Source organism: Heptranchias perlo, chromosome 7 (genome assembly GCF_035084215.1).
Source record: "Heptranchias perlo isolate sHepPer1 chromosome 7, sHepPer1.hap1, whole genome shotgun sequence".
Taxonomy (NCBI): Eukaryota; Metazoa; Chordata; class Chondrichthyes; order Hexanchiformes; family Hexanchidae; genus Heptranchias; species Heptranchias perlo.
In genome coordinates, this window is record NC_090331.1 from 71,305,321 (window position 1) to 71,321,598 (window position 16,278).

General features: G+C 41.5%; 1 protein-coding gene across 5 annotated transcripts in view; it reads right to left on the reverse strand.

The window, feature by feature from the left end:
• The window catches only part of LOC137323846 (diacylglycerol kinase beta-like), a 479,766-nt gene that overhangs the window by 137,132 nt on the left and 326,356 nt on the right, over window positions 1–16,278 (reverse strand). For all 5 annotated transcript variants that reach the window (XR_010963457.1, XM_067987851.1, XM_067987849.1 and 2 more), the window contains one exon: window positions 132–196. Coding sequence is in view for 4 of the 5 variants with exons in the window: in XM_067987851.1 (XP_067843952.1) it covers window positions 132–196 (65 nt within the window). In the remaining variant the exon portion in view is untranslated. The remainder of the gene's footprint in view (window positions 1–131; window positions 197–16,278) is intronic.

Genomic DNA, 16,278 nt, shown 5'->3' on the forward strand with positions numbered 1-16,278 from the left:
TGTATTCAGTTATGGATTGGGATGAACAAAAAACTGTCTCCATTTTCAACATGCATCATGACAGTGTGACTGCATGGCTGGGGAGTCTTTCTAGGAACTAAGAAATATTTAGAGGGAAAGCAGTCTCTTACCTGCTGTTGAATTTTTCAGGATGCTTTTCTCTCATTACGTGAAATCTGTGAGCAATTGATGCATCCTACACAAAAATATTTTTAAAATTTAATATTATAAAGTGAGTACAGACAAGAGAACAATAATCAATACAACCTAATTGGATATATAATTAGGCTGCGCCAATTACAGAGGCATAGGTTTAATATATTTCATATATTTTCTTATGCATTTAACTAATTTTAAAAAAATTAACTAGTATAGAATCATAGAAATTTACGGCACAGGAGGCCATTCGGCCCATTGTGTCTGTGCCGGCCGATAAAGAGCTACCCAGCCTAATCCCACTTTCCAGCTCTTGGTCCGTAGCCTTGTAGGTTACGGCACTTCAAGTGCATATCCAAGTACTTTTTAAATGTGATGAGGATTTCTGCCTCTACCACCCTTTCAGGCAGTGAGTTCCAGACCTCCACCACCCCCTGGGTGAAATAATTTTTCCTCAGCTCCCGTCTAATCCTTCTACCAATTACTTTAAATCTATGCCCCCTGGTTATTGACCTCTCTGCTAAGGGAAATAGGTCCTTCCTATCCACTCTATCTAGGCCCACATAATTTTATACATCTCAATTAAATCTCCCCTCAGCCTCCTCTGTTCCAAAGAAAACAACCCCAGCCTATCCAATTTTTCCTCATAGCTAAAATTCTCCAGTCCTGGCAACATCCTGGTAAATCTCCTGTATAGGCTCTACAGCACAATCACATCTTTCCTGTAAAGTGGTGACCAGAACTGTACACAGTACTCAAGCTGTGGCCTAACTAGTGATTTATACAGTTCTAGCAGTCCCTGCTCTTATATTCTATGCCTCGGCTAATAAAGGAAAGTATCCCGTATGCCTTATCTACCTTATCACCTTATCTACCTGTTCTGCTACCTTCAGGGATCTGTGGGCATGCACTCCAATGTCCCTCTGTTCCTCTACACCTCTCAGTATCCTCCCATTTATTGTGGATTCTTTTACCTTGTTTGTTCTCCCCAAATGCATTACCTCTCCGGATTGAATTCCATTTCCCACTTTTCTGCCCACCTGACCAGTCCATTGATATCTTCCTGCAGTCTATGGCTTTCTGCCTCACTGGCAACCACACAGCCAATTTTTGTATCATCTGCAAATTTCTCAATCATGCCCCCTACAGTGAAGTCTAAATCATTGATATATATCACAAAAAGCAAAGGACCTAGAACTGAGCCCGACGGAACCCCACAGGAAACAGCCTTCCAGTCACAAAAACACTTGTCGACCATTACCCTTTGCTCCCTGCCACTGAGCCAATTTTGGATCCAACTTGCCACTTTCCCTTGGATCCCATGGGCTTTTACTTTTTTGGCCAGTCTGCCATGTGGGATCTTGCCAAAAGTCTTGCTAAAATCCATGAAGTCGATCTCTAGATGTATTGCTCACAGTGAGTCAGAGGATGGGCTGTTTTTTTTAACAGGGATGTTGAAGCCATTCAGAGGAATAACATTAGGACCACTCAATTATGGTGGCTAAATAAGTCAAAATTAATTTTTAAAAAATGTATTCTGCGATTTTTACTGCTGCTTTGGGGATTGAGTTTTGCAACTTTTCCATTATTTCTTTACCTGCGCATTAAATTTTTTATCCCTTACCATTTTTAGTACACAGCTAAATGGTACACAATATGCACCAGTTGGAGATATCTGGCATTTAGTTGTACTGAAGGGGAGAATGGCATGTAGCTGTACTTGGGGGGAGGTGCTGTGCGTTTGGTAATAATAGGGGAAGTCTTGGGATTTGGCAGTACTGGGGAATGGTCGTGTGGTTTGGAAGAGCTGCGGTGGGGGTCCTGGCGTCTGACAGTACTACAGGGGAGCAGCTAGAGTTTGGTTGCATGGGAGTGAATCTTTTGGCCGGGCATCACTGTGGAGAGGGAACTTGCTGAACTGCAGAAGGTGAACCTGAGATTCAGCACAACTGGGGGTTGAATATGAGGTTTAGCTCATTGGTAGATTCCTGGCCCATGTCATCAGTGAGGGGAGAGGGGAGGGGAGGGAGGGCCTGACGGTATTGGTTGTTGGGGGGGGGGGTGCGGGGGTGGTGGGTGAAGATTCCATGCTAGCAGCACTGGTCTGTGAATTTCTAACGGATCCCTATAAACACTGAATTTGTTGGTTTTGTGACTGGTTCCTTGATGTGTATCTCTTGTGTCTTGCTCTCTCTTCCGCTCAGCTTTAAGAAAATGTAAACATTCTAAGTACTATCAACAAAGCACAGACAGTAATTAGAACTTTTAGAATTCAATTCATTTGCTTTTTATTTGAAGAAAACAAATTAAATGAGGAAAGACACAGTGGACCAGAAATTAGTCTGGGCCTGTTTACGGGCTCTTCAACATATTTGGTATGAGCTGCCGCCGCTGGTCGTGCTTTCACAGGCCGCTCACCTGAGCATAGACACCAATGTTGGGCCGTCTGCCTTGCCGGCAGTGGCCCTCAGGTAAGTCCCGGGAAGTGAGGGATTGGAGCAGCCTATGGGGGAAGAGGGTGACTCCTGCTGCTCCTGGCTCCACGGGAAGGGGTTTTCGCACAAAATTTTAAAAATACTTAACTGGGTGGTGCAGGCCTGACGCCTGTCTCGCTCATCACCGACTAATTTCTCGACGGGGACCTTCAACAGGCGTTAGGCGCCTTAAATAGGTAAATTATGGGCTTGACACCCATTTGTAGGCATCTGCGCAGGATGCCTAAAATAAAGATCCCCACAAATATCGCAGCGGGACCAATGTCTGCGCAGATTGGGCGCAGGCCATCCCACTGTTTTACGCCCGAAAAATATGCGCAACGCATACCAATTTCTACCTGTGGATGTGTCTGTCTCGGTGTCCGACAGCTGTTAGTAATTAAAATGCTTACATTTTTTAAACTGTTAACAAAATATGTTATAATCAGGTGAGATAATTAGAGGGATTTGCTTCAAAACTCATTTTTTTTCTACGCTCAATTACTGTGAGGCAAAACACTCCCTCTGAGTACACTGCACTTTCTGAAGTTTCCAGAACACAAAACAAAAGCTACAACAGGTGTGTAATTAGTAGTCTGTCTTTTTTTCTCTCACACACAACAGACTCTTAAAAAATTCACACAGCTTCCATTAAAAAATACCACCTCTCTGTTTAAAAAACACTCATTATAAATTTTACCTGAATAAAGATTTTGAAATTCATCCTTTAGCCTTTCTTCAATTAATTTTGAAAAACTATTGAGCAGAAATTGTTAAAATATTCCATCAATGCAGCTGAATGAACAGCAGTGATTTCTCTTGGGAAATTAGGTGCACGGGGCAAAAATATCATAGGAGCAGGAGTAGGCCGTTCAGCCCCTCAACCCTGTTCTGCCATTCAATTAGATCATGGGTGATTTCTACCTCAATTCCATTTACCGGCCTTTGCTGTCTATCCCTTAATATCTTTACCTCCTGATCTCAATCTTGAAAATTTCAATTGACCCAGCTTTTCGGGGGAGTGAATTCCAGATTTCCACTACTCTTTGCGTGATAAGGTGCTTCCTGATTTCACTCCTGAATGGCCTGGCTTTAATTTTAAGACCATGTTGTTTTGTTCTGGATTTCCCCAGCAGAGGAAACCTTTTCTCTGTATCTACCCTATCGAATCGAGGTGTTTATCATTTTAAACACCTCGATTAGATCATCCCTGCAACCTTCTGAACACAAGGGAATGCAAGCCAAGTTTATGCAACCTGTCCTCATAAGCTCTGGTATAATTCTAGTGAATCTGCACTATGCATTTACCCCCTCCAAGGCCAATATATCTTTCCTTGGGATCAGTGCCCAAAACTGCCCAAATCAGGAGGTCAGTACTCCAAATGGGATCGACCAAGGCTCTGTACAACTGAAGCATCACTTCCTCACTTTTGAATTCCAACCCCCATGAGATAAAGGCCAACATTCCATTAGCTTTTTTGATTACTTTTTGTAGCTGAGCACTAGCTTTTAGTGATTTATGTATATGGACACCTAAATCTCTTTGTTCTGACACAGCTACTAGTCTCTCACCATTAAGAAAATATTTTGATTTGTCTTTCTCAGGTCCAAAGTGGAAAACCTTATATTTCACCACATTGAACTCCATCTGCCATAGTAGTCGGTCTATGTCCCTTTGTAACTTCCGACTCCCATCCACACAACTTACTGTGCCTCCTAACTTAGTGTCACCTGCAAATTTGGATTTACAACTCTCTATTCCTTTATCCAAGTCGTTAATATATATGGTGAAAAGCTGAGGCCGCAGTACAGATCCCTGAACACAAGGGAATGCAAGCCAAGTTTATGCAACCTGTCCTTATAAGCTCTGGTATAATTCTAGTGAATCTGCACTATGCATTTACCTCCTCCAATGCTACTTGTCACAGCCCACCAATAGAGAACATTCACTTTACCCTTACTCTTTGTCTCCTGCCTCCCAACCAATTACCGGCCCATGTCACAAGATTACCTCCAGTTCTGTGTGTTTTTATTTTTGCGAATAATTTCTTGGGCGGAACCTTATCAAATGCCGCCTGGAAGTCCATATAGACCACATCCATAGACCCTCGCCTATCTACCGTGCCAGTGACCTCATCAAAAAATTTCAACTAGTCAGACATGTCCAGCCCATCATAAATCTACACTGATTCTCTTTGATCAGCTTATAAGTGTCCAAGTGCTCAGTCACTGTTTCTCCGCTGTTAGATTCCAGTATTTTCCCCACAATTGAAGTTAAACTGACAGGTCTATAGTTATCTATTTTCTCCCTCCCTCGCTTCTTAAATAATAGAATGATATTTGCAATTTTCTAATCTAAAGGCACAGTTCCTGAATCCAGAGAGCTTTGGCAAAATTATTTTTTAATTGTTCATGGAATGAGGGCGTCGCTGGCAAGGCCGGAATTTATTGCCCATCCCTAATTGCCCTTGAGAAAGTGGTGGTGAGCCGCCTTCTTGAACCGCTGCAGTCCGTGTGGTGAAGGTTCTCCCACAGTGCTGTTAGGTAGGGAGTTCCAGGATTTTGACCCAGCAACGATGAAGGAACGGCGATATATTTCCAAGTCGGGATAGTGTGTGACTTGGAGGGGAACGTGCAGGTGGTGTTGTTCCCATGTGTCTGCTGTCCTTGTCCTTCTAGGTGGTAGAGGTCGTGGGTTTGAGGGGTGCTTTTGAAGAAGCCTTGGCGAGTTGCTGCAATGCATCCTGTAGATGGTACACACTGCAGCCAGGGTGTGCCGGAGCTGAAGGGAGTGAATGTTTAGGGTGGTGGATGGGGTGCCAATGAAGCGGGCTGCTTTGTGCTGGATGGTGTCGAGCTTCTTGAGTGTTTTTGGAGCTGCACTCATCCAGGCAAGTGGAGAGTATTCCATCACACTCCTGACTTGTGCCCTGTAGACGGTGGAAAGGCTTTGGGGAGCCAGGAGGTGAGTCACTCGCTGCAGAATACCCAGCCTCTGACCTGCTCTTGTAGCCACAGTATTTATGAGGCTGGTGCAGTTAAGTTTCTGGTCAATGGTGACCCCCAGGATGTTGATGGTGGGGGATTCGATGATGGTAATGCTGTTGAATGTCAAGGGGAGGCGGTTAGACTCTCTCTTGTTGGAGATGGTCATTGCCTGACACATGTCTGGTGCGACTGTTACTCGCCACTTATCAGCCCAAGCCTGGATATTGTCCAGGTCTTGCTGCATGCGGGCTCGGACTGCTTCATTATCAGAGGGGTTGCGAATGGAACTGAACACTGTGCAATCATCAGTGAACATCCCCATTTCTGATCTTATGATGGAGGGAATGTCATTGATGAAGCAGCTGAAGATGGTTGGGCCTAGGTCACTGCCCTGAGGAACTCCTGCAGTAATGTCCTGGGGCTGAGATGCTTGGCCTCCAACAACCACTACCATCTTCCTTTGTGCTAGGTATTATACCAGCCACTGGAGAGTTTTCCCCCTGATTTCCATTGACTTCAATTTTACTAGGGCTCCTCGGTGCCACACTCAGTCAAATGCTGCCTTGATGTCAAGGGCAGTCACTCTCATCTCATCTCTGGAATTCAGCTCTTTTGTCCATGTTTGGACCAGGGCTGTAATGAGGTCTGGAGCTGAATGGTTCTGGCGGAACCCAAACTGAGCACCGTTAAGCAGGTTATTGGTGAGTAAGTGCCGCTTGATAGCACTGTCGACAACACCTTCCATCACTTTGCTTATGATTGAGAATAGCCTGATGGGGCGGTAATTGGCTGGATTGGATTTGTCCTGCTTTTTGTGGACAGGACATACCTGGGCAATTTTCCACATTGTCGGGTAGGTGCCAGTGTTGTAGCTGTACTGGAACAGTTTGGCTAGAGGCGTGGATAGTTCTGGAGAAGACGACTTCAGCACCACAGCCGGGATGTTGTCGGGGCCCATAGCCTTTGCTGTATCCAGTGCACTCAGCCATTTCTTGGTATCACGTAGAGTGAATCGAATTGGCTGAAGACTGGCTTCTGTGATGGTGGGGATATCGGGAGGAGGCCGAGATGGATCATCCAGTCAGCACTTCTGGCTGAAAATGCTTGCAAACACTTTAGCCTTGTCTTTTCAACTCATGTGCTGGACTCTGCCATCATTGAAGCTAGGGATGTTCATGGAGCCTCCTCCTCTCGTTAGCCCGTTAGTTGTTTAATTGTCCAGCACCATTCATGACTGGATGTGGCAGGATTGCAGAGCTTTGATCTGATCCATTTGTTATGGAATCACTTAGCTGTCTATAGCATGTTGCTTCCGCTGTTTCGCATATATGTAGTCCTGTGTTGTAGCTTCACCAGATTGACACTTCATTTTTAGGTACGCCTGGTGCTGCTCCTGGCATGCTCTTCTACACTCCTCATTGCACCAGGGTTGATCCCCTGGCTTGTCGGTAATGGTAGAGTGAGGAAAATGCCAGGCCATGAGGTTACGGATTGTGCTGGAAAACAATTCTGTTGTTGCTGATGGCCCACAGCCCTCATGGATCCCAGTTTTGGGCTGCTAGATCTGTTCTGAATCTATCCCATTTAGCACGGTGGTAGTGTCACACAACACGTTGGATGGTGTCCTCAGTGTGAAGACGGGACTTCGTCTCCACAAGGACTGTGCGGTGGTCACTCCTACCAATACTGTCATGGACAGATGCATTTGCGACAGGTAGATTGGTGAGGACGAGGTCAAGTAGGTTTTTCCCTCGTGTTGGTTCGCTCACCACCTGCCGCAGGCCCAGTCTGGCAGCTATGTCCTTCAGGACTCGGCCAGCTCGGTCAGTAGTGGTGCTACCGAGCCACTCTTGGTGATGGACATTGAAGTCCCCCACCCAGAGTACATTCTGTGCCCTTGCTACCCTCAGTGCTTCCTCCAAGTGGTGCTCAACATGGAGGAGGACTGATTCATCAGCCGAGGGAGGGCGGTAGGTGGTAATCAGCAGGAGGTTTCCTTGTCCATGTTTGACCTGATGCCATGAGATTTTGTGGGGACTGGAGTCAATGTTGAGGACTCCCAGGGCCACTCCCTCCTGACTGTATACCACTGTACCGCCACCTCTGGTGGGTCTGTCGGTGGGACAGGACATACCCAGGGATGGTGATGGAAGAGTCTGGGACGTTGGCTGAAAGGTATGATTCTGTGAGTATGACTATGTCAGGCTGTTGCTTGGCTAGTCTGTGGGACAGCTCTCCCAATTTGGCACAAGTCCTCAGATGTTAGCGAGGAGGACTTTGCAGGGTCGACTGGGCTTGGTTTGCCTTTGTCGTGTCCGGTGCCTAGTGGTCTGATGCCAGGGGGTCCATCCGGTTTTATTCTTGTGACTTTCTGTAGTGAGATTTTACAACTGTGTGGCTTGCTAGGCCATTTCAGAGGGCGATTAAGAAACAACCACATTGCTGTGGGTCTGGAGTTACATATAGGCCAGACCGGGTAAGGACGGCAAGTTTCCTTCCCTAAAGGGCATTAGTGAACCAGATGGGTTTTTACGACAATCCAGTAGTTTTGTTGTCACCATTTCTGATACTATTTTTTTGCATCTACAACTTTTTCACTTATTTTATTTTATACCCTGGGCTGGAAGCCATCAGCTCTTGGAGATTTATCTATCGTAAGTCTGATTATTTGCTCCATTACCATTTTTTAAAACTTATTTTAAATCCACTAAGTTCCTTCCCCTGACTTATTTTTTTGGTTCCCTTGTACTGCTGGAGTTTTGTCTTCTTCCACCACTGTGAAAACGATACAAAGTACTCATTTAACAAGTCTGCCGTTTCCTTATCATCCATTATAGTATCGCCTGCATCCATCTTTAATGGGCCCACATTCCTCCTTAGCACTCTATTCCTCTTAAAATATTTATAAAAACTTTTGCTGTTAGCTTTGATATCCCTTGCAACATATTTTTCATATTTCTTTTTTGCACCTCTTATTACTTTCTTCGTATATCCTTCTTGTTTTTTTATAGCTCCCCAGTTCACTGGATTTCCACTTTTCCTTGCATTTGTGTAAGCCTTTTGTTTTAGCTTGATATTGTCTCTTACCTCATTTGTTGACTATGGAGGCTCAAGTACACAAGATAAGCCTTTGCTTTTTATGGTTATGTACTGGCTTTGTATTGTACCAAGTACTTCTTTGAATACTTTCCACTGTTTGTCTGTAGGTTTAACCATTAACAGTTCAGCCCAGTTTACGGCGGTCAATTCATTTCGCATCCTTTTGAAGTTTGCCGTATTTGAACTTAAAACCTTGGTTTATGAATATCAGTACTGAGAGGATAAACTTATTCTGAAAGGCTGAACAGGCTGGGCTCTTTTCTCTAGAAAAGAGAAGGCTGAGGGGGTTGAGGTGTTTAAGGTAATGAAAGGGTTTGATAGGGTTGATGTAGAGAAAATGTTTCCACTTGTGGGGAGTCCAAAACTAGAGGTCATCAATATAAAATAGTCGCTAATAAATCCAATAGGGAATTGACGAAAAACTTTTTTTACCCAAAGAGTGGTAAGAATGTGGAATGTGCTACCACAAGGAGTAGTTGAGGTAAATAGCATAGATGCATTTAAGGGGAAGCTAGATAAGCACATGAGGGAGAAGGTAATAGAAAGGTATGCTGATAGGGTTGGATGAAGTAGGGAGGGAGGAGGCTCGTGTGGAGCATAAACACCAACATAGACCAGTTGGGCCGAATGGCCTGTTTCTGTGCTGTAGTTTCTATGTAACTCGATGAATCTCCCTGCTCCCTTTCAAACCTAATATCAAATCTAATCCTGTTACGATCACTATTTGCAAGATGTTCCCATACCATCAGATTGTTAACTAACTCTGGTTCTTTACTCATCACTAAATCCAATTGTATCATGTCCTTGCCCAGGCTTTTGGAAAAGGCTGAGGTCTTCAAGTAAAATCTTCAATGAAGTTAATAAAAGGTGCAAAAGACCATTTTGCAGATGAATGTAATCATATTGTGAAATATGTAATTTAATTTTTTTTTGTTTAAATTTTTATTTGGGTATTAGAAATTTTAAATACTGAGGGTAAAAATGGCAAATGAATAAAAATGTTATTAAGTGTTTTGAGCTATTTATTGGAACCCGGTGGCCAAAATGCACAATCACAAGGTGATGCACTCACTATAAAATAGCAACTATTATGTGTGACACAGGCTGTGACAGGAAAGCATAATACCTTAAACATTGCAAATATCTATTACAGCACCATCTACATGAGTAACAGGTACTTGAATTTTCAATGAAATGCATGTTCCATGTATCAAATTGAATTCATAATTGATATTGCATTTAATTAATTTAAGCTTAAAACAAAAGCAGGTATTTTTATTTATTTTTTAAAAAATGAACAAGATGGCTTGGAACGCCAAGACTGGGGCTCTTTTCTCTAGAAAAGAGAAGGTTGATGGGTGACTTAATAGAGGTCTTTAAAATTATAATGGGGTTTGATAGGGTAGATGTAGAGAAGATGCTTCCACTTGTGAGGGAGTCAAAAATTAGGGGTCATAAATATAAGATAGTCACTAATAAATCCAATAAGGAATTCAGGAGAAACTTCTTTACTCAGAGAGTTGTTAGAATTTGGAACTTGCCAGCACATAGAGCAGTTGACGCGAATAGCAAAGATGAAGATGAATTTAAGGGGAAGCCAAATAAGTACATGAGGGAGAAAGGAATAAGAGGATATGTTGAAGTAAGGTGGGAGAAGGCTTGTGTGGAGCATAAACAACAGTTGGGCCGAATGGCCAGTTTCTGTGCTGTAAATTCTAAGTAATTCTATGTAAAAACAGAAATTAATTCAACTTTACATAATCTGCCTAGTACAAGACTCAGTTATAATACTATATCTTTTTTTCTAATTTTCTCATGCATCATGACTGAGATTAGGCTCCCAACTTCTTTGTGTTATATTTTGTGTAACATTATCTCACATTTGCCATTGCATGTACCTCACTACACATGTGAAATGCTCGACTCCCAACGACTGTGTTGTAATGAAATTGGACAGGACAACAATTTTGACGTTTTCAAAACACTAAAACACAAGTACACTAAAAGGAATTTAAAGCACATGGATCGGTTTTATATATGACTGTTATTCCCCATATTGACTCCATTTGAATTAAATCAAATAAAAATGTCTTCATATTTCCCTGAATAATACTGTAGCTGACAGAACAGTTGAGAAGCATTAATACAACAGTTACTGTATTGCAAACCACTTCAGCATAATTTATATTACAGTTTTATCAATTTGCAATTAAAATAGCCGCAGAAAGGTTCTTCATGTAAGTTCCACATTATTAAATTTTTGTCTTTTAACCTTGCATGTAGCTTTTTATATAATTGCAAAAGAAACACAATTAGCATTTCCATCTAATGAGTGTTACATTTAACGCTCATTTGTAACTTGACTTCCCCCACAAGTTACATAGTCATTCACTGCTCATATGCTTTCAAATGTCAATTGAATCCATTAAAGAGGATCTTGCACAGGAAAGTTTAATTTCACTTAAATCCCTCTGGAACTGCTATAAAGTATTCTTGGGACTGATCCATTAGGTTAAAGCTTTTAAATGTCTACACTGATTGTGGTTTGCAGGTCCAGCTAAATCCTTTTGGGACTATAGATTAAGGGACATTAGTACTTTCAACTTTCCTTACTTGCTGTGCGCTGGGATGCGAGGTAAACCAAGCCAATAAAGGAGTGATATTTCTCCCTTCACCCATTAGCGCTGGAATGGGTTCTGTTCTGCTTGCATTAATGCATCCGGTGACTCTTTACTACATTCTAGCAACTCACCGATTTTCCTGGCTTCGTTCTGAGATTAGATTCTTTACCATCACATTTTACGAAATCATTATAAAGCCTTGATGGTTATTTAACATTTTGCTGATTTATTAGATATCAATTGCCCTGAAATAGTACTTCTTTTAAGATGCATCAGCAAACTGGATGCTGTGGAAACAGAACCTCTTGCTGATATTTTCATTGGTATGTTCCTGGAATGTGGTGGTCACTGGTCCTCTACTGAATCACTCATATTTGCCATCAGTGTGTGCGTAGGCACAGCCGCTTGAGAATTTTTTTCAATGTGCTATTAAAAACTACTGCTATATTGTGCAAGACTGATACTAATGTCGCCAGATCCCAACTCACAGGTGTGGTGCAGCTGACTGCAACTCGAAAGCAATCTTGTTGGGATTCACTAAGGTCAGTGGCTAGATGGACGAGCTTTTACCGGGTCTTCCTAGCTTCTTATTGAATTCCAGCAAGTTGACTTTTGGTTGTAGTCGATTGCATGGGAGCCGCTCAACTAACCTGGACAGATTGCATGGGAGCTTCTGCAACTAACCTGGGCTGGCTACGCGGAAGCTGCTGCAATTAACCTGGGCAGGCTGCACCAAGGAGGGCATCAAACATAATGGACGGGAAATTCCTCAGATCGGCTCTTGCTTCGCCGGCATTACGTCACCGGAAGTGTGGCGGAAACCCATTTACGCACATAAATGGTGTTTCTGTCGCACTTCAAGCAAAGTAAGGCCTGCGAAGCGGGAGCAGCTCTAAAGGAATTTCCCGACCAGTGAGTTTTAATGATATGGTTGGCCTTCATATTAAAACCCAAAAATGTAAGGGAGTAGAATTAAAACAGCTGAAGTGACAAAACTGCTGAAGTATTCTGGATTAGTCGGTTAGTCACCTATATCTACACTAACATTAATTATGCAAAAATTGTGTTTCTTAGAAAGAAAGACTTGCATTTTTATTGCGCCTTTCACCACCTCAGGACGTCCCAAAGCGTTTCACAGCCAATGAAGTACTTTTTAACTGTTGTCACTTTTGTAATGTAGGAAACGCTGCAACCAATTTGCGCACAGCTTGACCAAATAATAAAGTAGCGCTAAGCAGCACATCATTTCTCATTTTGTTATAATGAACCAAAAATATTTTGTCATCCAGAAGGATTTTATGTCCGTATCTTAAATTTACTTTCCCCATAATGCCTTGCCTGATTAGGATTCTTTCTTCTAATCTATCCGTGTTTGGGGAGTGGGGGGGAACATGAATCATGGGATATGAATTTCTGGAGGGGGGGGCTCAGCAAAAAAAGTTTGGGAACCTCTGGCTCAGAGGCTAGATCAATACATCAGTCTAGAATTATTTCAAGAAAGTAGCAAAAAAATAAGTGTTTCAGAGTTTAATGGTCACTGATATAATAATAGAATAGCACATTGTTTAGCATGTTTAGTTTGATTACTGCTGTAAATTACAGCTCATCCGTGCTAAAACTCTTAGTCTATTTTCATGATAACAGATTTCAAACTAATTGCCAATAACATTTTGTAGGTTAAAACAGAGATTCACTACTTCACTGAATGAACAAATTTGTAATTAAAAAAAAAAGATACCTCACAAGTAGGATCTTTTATTGATTATTATAAAGTCAATCAAATTGACTTTATCCATACTAATCTTCAGGGCTGCCTCCCACCCAAAAGTGGAAGCACACGGTATTTTGTGTGAGGTTATTGAACACAATGTTGTAAATATCTGATTTGATCACATTTCAACCATTACTTTTATTGTCAAAAGCAAGATACTGCAGATGCTCGAAATCTGAAATAAAAACAGAAAATGCTGGAAAAGCTCAGCAAGTCAGGCAGCATCTGTGGAGAAAGAAACAGAGTTAACGTTTCAGGTTGAAGACCTTTCGTCAGAACGGATTCTGTTTGATTCTGCATTTTCTGTTTTTATTACTTTTATGGTAATCACTCAAAACTATAGTAGAAATAGAAAATATCAATTATGAATAACAGTAACCAGAATTTCAATCGGTACAGCATTCTTATATCATATAGAACAAAAAATCTGCAGTTAAACTTAAGGATTAAAAAGACTAGAAAGAAAATTGCATACTCAACAGTATACTCTGGCTATTTCACAACCAAAACAGGTTACGCACCACATACATTGCAATACTGGACAACATGGAATGTGTAATTGAAACTGGAGCACTATTAAGCATAATTAAGAATTAAATTTAGTTTTGGAAAAAATAAACCGCTCTGTAACCAACTTCCTGTTATTGATACTTCCTCTGACACCACTCAGACTTTAAAAAAGGATTCAAGCACTAATTCTCTTCAGATGACCAAATCTTTCAAGAAGTAACAAGCATACACTTATGGTTAATCCTACACTTGCAAATTTTTTTTTAAACCAGATATAATCAACATCATCTCATAGATATCTACATACAAAATGCTACTGAAGACTCGTATTTTTTAGGCAAACCTCAAATTATAAAACAGACATCTAAACAGCAGAACTGATCTACCTAACACTTTGTTATTAACTATAGTTACTATCATTGAATATATTTATATCTAAATAAAGCCCAGTTACAGTTCAAAAGGTGAACGCAATCATTTTCCCTGATGTGATATAAGAAGGGCCAAAAGAAATATTCGTTTTTGCAGAAATGTAGAAGCTAGATATGTATTTTAACATATTAATACGATTAACACTAATTGTTTGACTCTGGTTTTGAGGAGTGCCTCTTAAAAACTCAAGTAATTTGACTATACAATTTTCTTTCCCTCCATTAATGGAAAAAGGGTTTAAAAAGAATTCAGAACGTAAACTGACGATTTTTCTTACAAGATATTTCAGTCTTTTTAAAACACTGAAGATAAATTGTGATATTTGCACACTAAATAGAGCCACCTTTTTTCTACTTTCTAAATTATGACTGTGGCTGCAATGTATACCTATGGAAACAAAACCATATCAATGTAACACATGAACAAAAGCTACCCAAGAATATAATTGCATAAAATATATTGCAAAATCATTTTTTGGTAGTTTGTTGCTGGAATAAAAAACTTAAGAGCACCTGTCATGTGATGTCACATGCCTTCAGGTCCATATTTAGCACCCTTTCATTAACATCATGCACATTTTGCTACATGATCATATTATGATAAATAAGGCTGGAAGCAAAATAAATACAAAACAAACAATTTAATGTATATTATAAGAAATAACAAATACCTAGCGCTAAGGTTAAGAATTCAATCTCAGACAAGCACTGGACGATTGAATTAGTACTCTAATTTACTACTATCGACCTCTTATCCTTCATATATGTAATCCCTTCCTGTCAGTTACAAGATTGATATCATGCCTTTGCTTGCACCACAAAGGCGAGTAATATGAACTGACAGCCCACCTCCACTAGGATCTGAAGGAATTTACAATACGGGCAAAATCAAATTCAAAATTGCATTCAGCATTATAAAAATAGACAGGCAGAAGGGAGTTAAAGATAGCAACATAACCTTAAGATTCACGTGTCATTCATAAACTACTCAAGCTTCACTTCCAGAGTTTCTGATCTAATTTGATCCCACATTGCTGTCCTTGAATTGCAACTCCTTCCCAATTTGTCAGTTACGCTATAAAAGTGGTTCTATTCCATTGCATCATAAGACTGTATTGTGCAGCCGTCAGGCGCTATCTACTGTCTAAAGATTGCACAAGGAAAGTAACTCCATTGTTAACAAAAAGATTTCCTCTGTGTGCAGATGTAATTAAATCTTAAAAAATATTCTTTATAAAGTGCAGAGAGGAAATCTTCCCCTTTATGATTAAGTAGGATGATTACATTAATGAAATAAAACATTACAAAAAGAACTGGTATGTTATTTGAAAAACAGCGGTTTCCAGTATGAATAAAAAGAAATAACATTTTAATTGGAAAAGCCAACACAGAAAATTGAAGGAAAACTGAAAAGGCATTTGGCTTAATTTACTTTTTGGAATGATTTTCTGAAAATCCTTTGGTCCAAGTGGTGCAGTGGCATATTGAAGTATCAGTATGTGGTGGCATGGCCACATGCTTGTTTTGGCCTTCCACTCCAGTGAACTGCCAATCTCAACTGTGCTGCTATGGGGAGGTGCCAAATGGGGGCCCACAGAAGGTAGCAAAAATCTGAGAGTGGTCACTGGGCCCTCTTGTGTATCTTTACAGGCTGGCTCATGTGTCAGACAGACAAAGGCCTCAGAGACGGTCATGCACCTGCCATCTCAGAGACAGTTGGTGCATGGGAAACACCTGACATAGCCATACTCACAGAATCATACCTTTCAGCCAATGGCCCAGACTCTTCCATCACCATCCCTGGGTATGTCCTGTCCCACCGCAGGACAGACCCACCAGAGGTGGCGGTACAGTGATATACAGTCAGGAGGGAGTGGCCCTGGGAGTCCTCAACATTGACTCCAGACCCCACGAAATCTCATGGCATCAGGTCAAACATGGGCAAGGAAACCTCCTGCTGCCAGACTGGGCCTGCGGCAGGTGGCGAGCGAACCAACACGAGGGAAAATCTACTTGACCTCATCCTCACCAATCTACCTGTCGCAGATGCATCTGTCCATGACAGTATTGGTAGGACTGACCACCGCAGAGTTCTTGCGGAGACGAAGTTCCGTCTTCACAATAAAGTCACCATCCAACGTGTTGTGTGGCACTACCACCGTGCTAAATGGGGTAGATTCAGAACAGATGTAGCAGCTCAAAACTGGGCTTCCATGAGGCGCTGTGGG